The sequence below is a fragment of the Micrasema longulum genome, unplaced genomic scaffold (genome assembly GCF_059751315.1).
Source record: "Micrasema longulum isolate JH-2025_06_02 unplaced genomic scaffold, ASM5975131v1 h1tg000198l, whole genome shotgun sequence".
Classification (NCBI taxonomy): Eukaryota; Metazoa; Arthropoda; class Insecta; order Trichoptera; family Brachycentridae; genus Micrasema; species Micrasema longulum.
Genome location: NW_028277403.1, coordinates 830,672 through 842,831, shown reverse-complemented (window position 1 = coordinate 842,831; position 12,160 = coordinate 830,672). Strand labels below are relative to the sequence as shown.

The 12,160-nt window shown below is 31.2% G+C and overlaps 1 protein-coding gene across 1 annotated transcript; it reads left to right on the top strand.

The window, feature by feature from the left end:
* Window positions 1-536: 536 nt before the first annotated feature.
* LOC148283786 (uncharacterized) lies at window positions 537-8,478 on the top strand (the record flags this gene model as incomplete). Its single annotated transcript, XM_088243283.1, has 2 exons — window positions 537-1,253; window positions 5,033-8,478. Coding segments are annotated over 2 exons (1,293 nt in total), but the record flags the coding sequence as incomplete, so codon positions are not given.
* Window positions 8,479-12,160: the final 3,682 nt, after the last annotated feature.

The window sequence follows — 12,160 nt, the reverse complement described above, 5'->3', positions numbered from 1 at the left end:
CTGGCGTTCCATTTAATTTGACCAATAAAATTTAGCTTATTAGAAATTTCCGATTCATAACTTCTAAGAACCGTGGCTCTGGACAGAAGTGACGTTTACAGTATGGATTATTTCGTTGTTATAACATTCAGAGGACGGTGGATTTAGTAAGTGGCGAGTATTGTACGGCGTATAGTGCTGGTGTATAATGGCCGTACATCATGTTGCGCTCGCAGTGTGGCGTGAAATCACATCCCATGCTGGTACCGTCATCTGGTAATTATTATGATTAGTGCCGTAAATGCCAACTTTACTGACTCTACCGTGCTACCGAACGACTAACATCTGCTATGCATGCATTCGTATTTACTTTCAATTTTTTACAAATTACCGCCACAATAATCAGTAGTCAGCCTTTACGGCTTGTTTATTTTCATCTCGTCATTTGCTCCGAAATCGATGCCGAACCAATTTCTTTCATTATCTATTACTTACCATATCCGGTCTATTTTTTTGACCCCTAAAAATATGAAAAATAATTTTGTTTTTTTTTTCAGTTGGAAGAAAAGACTATCGAATTAGAAGGAACGAGAGCCCATGTCCGCCTTCTTGAAAGTGGCGGGCGAGGGGGGAGGGAAGGAAGCACCTGCAGTAGTAGCGGTGGGGGCGGGGGTGGGCCCCGCAGTATGCGTGCCCTGCAGCCCCTTCCCCTCCACCTCCAATCGGATGAGGAGGAACAAGATGCGGAGCGTATAACCGACACCCCGCGTAAGAGGCCCAGCAAGATACCTCTCCCCCCGTCCAAGTTACCTACCGCCCCGCTCGTCCCCAAGCCCCCCACAGGCCGCTCCAAGGACACGCCATCCTACCGTTCACGCAGCGGAGATTCTCTCGGCAGGCCTGGCTCCTCCCAATCCTGGAGGAACAAGGATGGGAATTCCCTCTCCGGCAGCAAGAGCGGAAACTCCATCTCCTCCTCCAAGAGTCCCGGAAGAAACTCTAGCTTCGTCACATTAAAAACTGGAAGCCGAGATTCTCTAGGCAGGAGTCACAGTACCAAGCCCAGTAAAGACTCCTTAACAGGGAAGGTACGAAACAACGACTCGCTCTCTCGGATTAGGGACTCCAACATCAGCGGCTCGAGCTCCGTTGTATCTAAAGCCAGTAAGAAGGATTCCTTCAGTAGTGGGTCCCTGGCCAACGGGAAAAAGTCAGCTGTCCCAGTAAGAAGAGCGAGTAGCGGTGCAGCGCGGCTACCAGAAGCCGACACTAAGGTGCGGCAGCATAAACCTTTCTGGAGCCATTTCTTCAAAATTCTTGACACCTCCCCTTCTTAAAATAACGAGTCAAAGAACTGCGCCCAATCCATTCTTGCCTTCTCATGTTGATCTATCGAATCCCTCCGATTTTTAACTTATTTAAGAATATTGTGAATAAATTTATTTTGAGGATTTTTTTGGTCGGTGGAAATTTAGCGTGTGTGTGTTACTAACAGCATCCTTGATCAGTGTTTCCATGTCATGTAATATTCATGTCTCAGCACACCCTTGTCATGTCAGGCACAAACCATCTCTTGTGAATAACAGCTACTCGGGATCCCGTGGCTGATCGTCGCTTGATCCTCTGGTGGACTGTCCCCGAGTTCAGAAGTTCCTTCCGCTCAATCCACCCTGCAGAAGTTTATGCCTTTAAGCTGATTGTAAGTCGCTTGTTTTTTTTTTGTTCTTTAATTTTTATTTTCTTTTGGCTTTCTTTTTTTCGGTGTTTTTGCTTCCCACATTTATTTATAATTTAATAATAAGCACTAAACAGATATTTTTTATGCTGTTAAAAGGGCATGAATTGTATGGGCAATTCATAGAAGATAGTACACAATAATTTTACTGTTGAATTGTCCTATGGTAATATTGTTTACACAGAATCGGGGGTTTTGAGTTGTATTTCTCGCTCTGACTTAACATTGAAATTAGCGGTAAGTCTGTATATGTTTGCCAAATGTTTTTTTAATTTGGGTGGTATCTATATACTGTTGAAAATATTTTTTATTTTTTGTGTCCATATTTAAAAATATTTATTTTTTATCGGTATATAGGTACTTTTTTTATTTTCAGGTTGCAAAATATTCATGTATTTATTTTTATTATTTCGTGCACCAGAATGTTCACATTTATTTATATATAATGATATTTATTAACTGAATTTTTTTAAAAGTAAATAAACACTCTTTCTTTATAAAATGCTGTTTTACAAAAGTCAAAAGCCATGATTTCGCAGCTTTATTTGATATAACCTAGTATTTGTGCTTTTATTATTTTACTTTTTTTTATTTCTTAAATATTTTATCTTTTTTTTTACATTCAATTTACTGCTACATCCTTTTTCATTGCTTGTCCTTGAAATGATTTATCTATGAGAATTTCGTATTATGAAATAGTTTTCAAGTACTCGTGGAATTAAGTTATTTTGATATTAAACATGACAAATGGTGGAAGGCATGAATATCTCATGCATATTGAGAACATAATTTATACAAACTGCAACAATGAGGTCGTCGCTCGTTAAACTCTATTCTTTTTTTCGAACTGAAACCCATATCTCTGCTCCGGAATATCCGAGAGAAATTTGTATTCCAGACGAACTAGCTGACCGAGATGTCTCACGCTTAGATCAGCTACATTTATGTCGAGAGGAAAACTTTTACCTCAGCGCACTAAATATGGTGAATATATTTGCGGTCGCAGGCCCTATGGCATGGAATGCTCTTCAAGCAGAATTGTGAAACTGTGAGAGTGATGTGATGTTTTTGAAAAAACTTAAAACCCACTTGTTCTCTTAATTATTTGAATAAATTCGTGGCGTGTGATAACAAAGTAAATTGTTTTACTTTAATTACAAATTCAAAAAGTCAAAATTAAATTTATTAACTTACTTACTTAATCACTTTGTAAAGTGCCCTTGAGGTATTACATTACGAAAATTATGCTATATAAGTTATCCATAACAATAATAATATTAATAATAATAATAATAACTGAAGATTTGGGCAACTGAACTCTGAATAAGAAATCTTATAGCTAATGTAAGCTCAATACACGATAAATGAATATGTATTTTACGCACAGTAATCAGAATATGAAAGAATTCTAAAGTGAGAATTTCGACGGGTTCTAATGAGAATCTTTGTCATGGCGACCTGTTCTGTAATTTTTACATAGCATTTGTAAACGCGTGCCGAATCTGAGTAGAAAATTGGGACAAAATTAGAACCTACTGTAAAATTTAACATCGTTCCAAACATTTTAACCAATTTGTGTATTACACGACAGTAATTTCAGAGCCAGCGTCTGATCAGTTTTCTAATATATTCTAGTTTCAATAATTAATATAAAACATGGCATATGCCATATAAACTTAGGAGGATTCACATGTTCTATTCTACTAATTAATATTTTAATGCATTATGTATTTACAATATAATTTTTGTGAATAGTCTACAAATCATACACAACCTTATACCAAGGTGACACTGACTAAAATATAATCTCGTAATAATACTTACGCAATATTCCATATTAACATATCTAATTATTAGATTCTCAGCAGAAGTATAACGCCACATTCGCACTTGTAAAGTAATTTGGTTATATGGTTGCACATTTAATGATAAATTCATGGTATCTCACAAAAGTAATACTGACAATGATTGTGCACTGTATTTTGCAAGCTAGTATTATGTTACACAAGATAAATTATGAATTCTATGGTATTTTATTATTTTTATGTACATGTTTATCCACTTCAGTTAACTACAAAATGTTTATTTATGATCGCACAAACAATTATACCTTAAAAATTATTTTATTAAATTTTTAAATAATCTCTAGTAAATATATTAATCTAAATAAAAATAATCCAATTTCATTTTGTAATGAATTTTGTAGTAATATTAATATTTTTACTTTAAATATATTTGTGTAATCAGATGACAATGAAAACCTTTTCATAGTTGCGAGTGCCTTTGGAGCAACCATGAAAGGCTATTGACAGACTTATTGATTTAAGTTGAATTTTTCATTAAAATATCTAAACTTTATAAGTTTATTACCAAATAATATATTTGCAATAATCTAATATTTTTTATGAAAACTAAAATTGATAAATCTTTTAAAATGTAAATTTAATTTCTCGATTGCAATTCCTTTAGTAAATGGAAATCACTTTACGGACGATTTCGGCATGGTATAATTTAAATATTCAATCTCATTTTTCACACAATTTTGAGAATCTTCGTACATTATTTTTTTTTTTTTTTTTGGAACAATTAACTAGTCAGTTTAATCAATAATAATTCGGCTTGTGGTCCTGTGGCTAGTATCGAGGACTCACGGATCAAAGGTCCCAGGTTTACACCCCGCTCTACCACAACTTGATTCCCATTTTCTAGTAGTGATTTATTTACATTTTTAAAATTGAAATATTTGGGTAAATCGTAAGAACCCAAATGTTTCTTTTTCGATAAAAAAAAAAAAAAAGAAGTCGAGTTGATAAGAGCATTTTTAAATTTAATTAGTTTTTTATTATTATTTTCATTCATAAAATTAAATTCAGAAAACAAAATAAAAATGTTTTTTAAAATAATTATTTGTCTTAGGTTTCGAATATCATTTTAACAATGAATTTAGAAATTCAAATGAGTTTTGTTACATTCTTAAATATCAGTGGAGTGGATTGTTGTTTTTGAAATAAAAGTATGTAAAGGTCTTGGTTTGTTATCTGGGTAATATGATATTTTAAGTAATATTAAATTACTTTTGAAAATGGTTTTGCTTCAAGAGACATAGGAGACAATATTCTTACTTGAATTATTTTGGAATCACAGTTTTTATGAAATGACATTTGAATATGATTTTTCTACCAGTTATTATAAAAATTTATGTGTTTAAAAAAGTATATGTTTTTCGCATCTTTAATGTTTAACAATCATTATTGTTTTTGATAGGCACACTAGTTTTTGCGATTTCACTAATCAATGTTTTTTTTTTTAAATATGTAGAACCGCGCTTTGGGTGTGAGGCTGAATCCCTGGGTGAACTGCATCATCGACGAGAGAGAAGTCTTTCACGATTCTCTTAACTCCGATGGTTCCAGATCCGACTTCGTCACAGCGGGGGAACCTCAAATACTTCGGGACTTCATTACTCGTAGCAATGAACTAGCCAAAGACAAGAGACTTTACTATTTGTCATCTGATTATTATCACAAGAAGATGGACGCACTAGAAGCCAAAAAAGAGCAAATTGATATTGCGTACCAAAGTCCAAATAGCATAAAGCAATTGTTCAACCATTCCTACAGATCTAATCGTTTAACAACCATGGATGTTCACACTCTGCGTAATTCCCCCACGAAATCCGATGTATTATTTTTCAATCAGCCATTCCGTCACAGCTATGAATCTGTTTGGAGCAGGAATCCTCGCCACCATTTGGACAGCATCAACAACTCCACCGTACACCATTCCAACTTAAGCTCTAAATTGCACTCAGTAACTAATGATAGTGTTAAGCGGGAAGGATTGGCAGAGTGTGATTCCCTAGAAAGAAAAATATCTTTCGAAGAAACATTCTGAGTATGTTTCCTCATAATATTATCTGGTGGATATTTACTTTGACATTTAATAATCCCCGATTTCCCGCTAGTTTGTTAAAGTAAACATATCAATGTACCGGTCATTGTGTAATACATATACTTATGGATTTTGATATCTGTCTCGACATTATGATACCCGTCCGCAAGAAGTTAGCTTATTACGACGCTTATAAAGTCTAATCTGACAACACTAATATTTGTGCCTAAATAATAATCAATAATGGGTTTGACATATTCAAACTTTTGAATTTTTTGACTGAGATTTTAGGCATTTTAATGTGAAGTTATTACCAATTTTATATTATATTACCGTGTAAAGTAAGCTTGAAAATAGAAATCAAATGGTACAAGATAATTAATTAAAATTGATGAAGATTTTATCAAATTGATTTTTACTTAACTAAGTAACTGGTGCGGTCTAGTTATTTGCTCAGATGACTATTTACAGATAATATGATAATTACAATGTAAGCAGTGTTTGGAACCGTATTTTTAAATATCCTTCATAAACCATAATGCATAGTTCTAAATCATATAATCTGGTAATACCATTGTTGTTATATATTTCAGTAAACATATAATATTTACGCATATTATAATAATAATAAATATCCGAGTTATTCATCAGTGTGTATTTTTGTAGCTTATTGTTTAATAAAGTACAGATTGCAATACTTTCAAATATTTTCTGTGATTGGGTAAGTCATAATAATTTTAAAAAACGGACACTTAATATAAATAACGTACCATTGTCTTCAGATGCGTTTTAATGAACATGATGTAATCTTTTTACTGTTTTCCATATTGAATGGAATTGTTAATTTTACTCATTTCCTCATTTTATGAGAGCTTTGAATACACGATTTACTCATTTTCTAAAATGTCCCTTAAATATTTGAAATTTACCAAGAGAAACAAATTGATACACTACAGAAATACATGAATTTTTGCAGGGTGCAGCTCAAATCAAAATCTAATCTCTTGCAGCTAAAATATTTTTTCTACACTGTATTTATTTATTTTTCAATGCTTTTTATTTGGCATGGAAAAAATTGAAAACAATTTCTCTTTTTTCTTTGACATTTGTAATTGGATGTATTTATTAGACTTTAAAACACTCTTTTGATCATATCATCGATAGAAATTTCAAATGCTGTAATAAACATGGATTTTAATTATATTTTTATTCTTCTTTACCAAACGATCCTATGCTGTCAAATTTATTTATTCAGCGGTTTTTAAGTTAAGCATTTTGCATAAGTTTTGTTAGCTTTCAATAAAACATTTAATTTAAAAATAGATAATAGCATTTTTTAAAATTAATATAGTCATCGACCTGCGGGGTGTAATTACTAAGATACCCACGCACAGAAGGTTCCGGGTTCGATTCCCGGGAAGAACCCAAAAATCAAATTTGATTTTTCTCAAGCCTGGGTGTTCTATGCTGTAATTCACCACTGTAATTTGGCCTCTTGGCCTGTTGTGGAGCGAAGACAAAATAAAATAAATAAATAATTAAAATTTATTGTTTTGGAATTTTTTTTTTTCATTCTTTAAATATTTTCCTTTATAAATTTGTAATTATACATTATAGCAATTTCCATCGATGATGTGTTAAGTATATTTCAGCATTCCTCGATAAAGTTTTCTGTGATGAAAATGTTTTTATTTAACTGTATCTATGTACTTTTAGTAGTTAGGCAAATTCCTGAGAATATGCCTCTTCGGTACTGATTTTTTTTGCGTGTTTATGAAATGAAACATTCTGTGATATGTATTCTATTTCACTCACTCACTTAGGATAAGGAATGTATGATATGAAATGACATGCAACTATGTAAATAATTATATTAATGTGCCTTATTTCTTAAGCAATCAAGTCACCTAAACTTAAATTAACTGAAGGCTTCGTTTTATACACATTGAATTATTTTAATTAAGCCATCTGTTCAAAGTTCACTACTCAACTGTGTATTATTTGTTCCATACAATAATTGTTTGTAAAATATTATTTAATCAAACCATATAATTATATTAAGACTTTGATTGCTTATGAATGTAGGTGAATGTTTAGTACATACTATAATGGTATCTTTCTCATTAATCTGATATTCACTAATGTATCTTTATGTTTGTAGTTTTTTTTTAGTTTGAGAGAACATACTATTCTATTTGAACTGTTTATTTTTAGATATTTGTAATGAATTAATTCATTCAACAAGTATTTGCTAATTTTGTCAAAGTATACTTCATAACCTAACAATGTGATGGCTCAAGTTCCGAGTGATTATTTTTTTTCTGAATAACTTAAGGATATTGTTAAAAGTTACTATTTCCATGTTGCTATTTTCAATATTATATTAATAATTTCTTTTTTATTTGCTCCATTTTTTTTATTAAGGCGTTTTTTGAAAATATCTTTTAAATTATAAAAAATCTTTTTGTAAATACGTATGCATTTTTTCGCTTGTTAAGATTGTTTTACATTTTTTTTATTCAAATTACTTTAGGTAGAATTTTATAAATTAAAAAATCGTTGGCTGGATGCAGAACTATTTTAACTGAAATTTACTATACTTTAATTTTTTGGTTAATTTCTAAAATAAAAAATACTTCTGCAGAAATAATAATTATTAATAAAGTGTTGTGAATACACTTATAAAAACATTTGTACAGTGTAAATATTACACTGGCGGACATATAAACTTATTTTTGTCAAAAGTGTAACTTATAATGGCTCTGCATCCAGCCAACTAAATATAGGATGTTATGAAATTACCACATTATTTGTCTATAAAATTGTATTTATATGCTACTCCTAAGAAAATATATCTGAATTCAAAATTTAAACACAATTGTTTTCTTTTTTATTTGGTTATAAGTTAGATTTTTTATTTATTATAATATATTGAATAATTTTATAGAAAATTAATTTCAGTCCTCCTTATTATGCAAACCTGTTCTTAAGAAGATAATTTGAATATGGTAATACCAAAATTCAGAAGTAAATATATATATGATACAATAAAAGATAATAATATGTAGGTCAATATTTGAAGTATGTCAAAATCCGAAAAGAAGTATGAAAATGACAAAATTAAATATGGAAGCACTTTTCTATTAGGTGAAATAATTAGAAGAATCTTACCCATGTCAATATGTGTTTCAGTTTTCATGCGGAAGGATTGAAAATAATATATAATGTTCAAGCACGGATAGACAGAATGGTGAATGTTAATGTAGCAGTGTGTAAAGTGATTACTCAAACCAACATACATTTAAATTTACAGGTCATGAGTCCTGTAAATGTAAATTCCTAGTCATCCATATTCCTTTCTCAAAAAATGTATCCATCTTGCTGGAAAACATTGTTGAAATAATTTAATATTCCTATATTATATTGTACAGGTAAATATTGTTTTGCGCTGATTCGATTTATGCTGATTTACAATTACGGCGGTTGGTGCCTGCATGGGATTCCCCGGTTCAGCCGACACCAGATGACAGTGTAGGGGCCACGATTCTAATAGCAGACACACTTTTACACGTTGCTTTATTATATTACCGTGTACGCGAGCAGCCTATTGTCTGTGTAAAATTGTTTCCGAGTTGGTTTTCGTTTTTTTTTAAGAAAAATAAAAAGTTTGAATATATTTTTATTTTATTATCATTAAAATTAAAAGAATATTTGAAGTTTATGATATGATTTTGCAAGAAAGGAAGCAACAATCAAAACAAATGTAATTGGATGCTTTTTTAAAAAAAAGTGTGAGAATTTTCTTTAGTAATGATGAGCTGGTGAGTTAGTATTTATTATAAAAAAAGCATTATTTATATTTAGAGATTATTATTTATTTTGTAAACGAATTTAAACTGTATTTATTAAATACATTTGTATTTTATTTTGAATATATATAGGATATGTATTAAATAAACGTGTTAGATTGTTCTTAGAATTTTGACATGGAACCTCACCTTATATTTTCCATTATATTTGTGTTCATTTTACGCCGGTTTCTTTGGAACGTTACCCTGGTGTAAAACGACGTTTACCTGTATTTGATTTGTGCGTGCACTGCTTCCACTCTGTTAGTTGGCTTATTAAAAATAGATTTTTGAATTTTCAACTAGTCCTCAATAACTGTAGAAACCAATTTAAATTAGTATGTGGCAGAACAAGGTTTTTTTTTTTAAAGAAATATTTACGTTCTTATAATTCAATTTTGACGGCCATTTTCATCGAGTTGTAAATAACTCACTATTAGGAAATGGGAATCAAGTTGAGGTAGAGTGGGATTCGAACCAGGTTCAAACTTCTAATATTTTATTTTTAGTGCATTCACTTTAAATAAATAGCCATATGAGTCGAGTACTTCCAATACCCGCCATCTCCATCATTGTTGATAATTTACGAACTTTAAAGAAATATTATGCCATAATAATCCCTGACTAACATACCTGACTGACCCTAAATCACTTGTAAATTTGTTTAGAGTATTGAAATTTGGTAAGGTATCCAAGAAATAAAATACTGTTATTGGATTAAATTCTTATACAAGAGTGTATAATGTGAAGCGTTTTATCTTGTTAGGACATTATCAAACTAACTTAAATATTTGCAAAGTTTTCTTATGTACTAACAATAATTGCTGTTTAATGATATATGTAGGTGCACAATGGTGCTAATAGTTTATGGGGGTATTTTAGCAAGTATTGAGGATTTCCGTATAAATTAAGATAAGCAAAGTAATTAAAAATCCATTAGGGTATATTAAATATATTTTATTGAGTACATTATACGTATATTGGGAAAGCCTTCCATTATTAACAAAAATATTTGTAGGGTACAGCTTTAAAATTAATATAATAATTACATGGTAATATTGATTAGTATTCAGTAAATATCGGTAGTCAGATGGCAGAAGGGACAGTCTGTATTTTTTTCTGTTTTTCAATTTTCAAAATTTTTATTTAATATTTCAGTAAATACTCGCAGAAAAAAAAACAGCATAATTTAGAATGGTAATTTATTATTAAAAAGCAACACTAAAATATTTTAGTTGCATCAACACGACACAAACTCGAAACAATGCAAAAAATCTTATTTCCCAGAGAAAAACAATTAATTTCGACACGATCACTTAAACCATTAAATTTGCTTTAGTTCGATAAAATTTTACAACTTATAATAAAAATGAAATTTTCAAAACACGTTTTTTATCAATTTGATATTAATGTTCACCTTTTAAGTTATTGTCATCATCAGCCGTCTCTTGTCCAATCCTGAGCTAACCGCATCCAACCACCTTTTAATAGCACAAATGCAAAACACTAAAAATGCGTAACCTTTCACAAATGCTGAAAAACTTAAAGCACCTCCCCGCACACCCCAAGCGTAAAAATCATGAGTACTATTGTTGCCTTAAAACATTAGTTTCAAACATTTACAAGAAAGGGGATGGTGATATGGAAAAACGTGTTTCCCAAAAATGGTCCTATAAGGAGATGGCGGGTTTTGGAAATAGACAACTCATATGTCTGCTAGTGCTATTATTTCCAAGCTTCAGTTTGAAAAAAAACTTTAATATTGAATTAGTCTGCCTTAAGTATTTATGTTTTATTTTCACTGGCTTTCCAAGTCTGAAGAATTAATAAATTTATGAAAAAAGCTAGCATGCTGTTCAACTTGGTTCAACTCTGCAAATAAACATGACTTATTTTGTGCCAAACTAGCCAAAGACAGGTCATAGGCCCTGTAGATGCCTAGACATTTATATTCCCTTATATTAAATTTTCATTTCTGTTGTAATATGTTAGCATTTTAATATGTTAATTTAAATAAAATGTTTCTAATATAGATACATATTGACTTATATGGATTCCTTATGAGCATTCAAACCGAGGTATGATCAAGTTCAAATTTGAATCGTGAAGTTTTACCATAAAATAAAAATGAATAAACATAAAATTAGCGTTTTTAAATTTCATCTTGCAGTAGTCAAATAATCTAATAATTACTTGCTAAAATATGTAAGTATATGACTTTTTGAAATATGCTCTTGTTGATAGTTTTATCTTATTAAAAAAAATGTATTAGTACGTAGGAATTAGGTTGCTGAGGGTTGTTAAAGCTCCTACCCCAGTTTGGGATTGACAGAAGACACAAGGTTGCTGTTTAATGTGTATTTATTACATGGCGAATAAATAATTAATTTTGTCGCGCGAGTGTTACGGCAATGAGGAGTTGAACTGGCTGCACTTGAACTACATGCTGGAACTTAGTGATTGCATTAAGATGACTTGTTAGGTTGACTGTTCGAGCTGACTGTTTCGGCTGACTGGGCGTTACCCCGCCCTGTGGTCTCTTTATAGACCAGCTTCTTTTGTTTTTCATGTCTCCATGGCGTGAATGCACTGCAAGACGTTGTACGTACCTAGACGAATATTATATGTGCAATACTGTTAGTCTTTCCTAATAAAATGTATTGAATTCAATATAAAATGATGACTTGCTTCATTTCTCATTGATCTA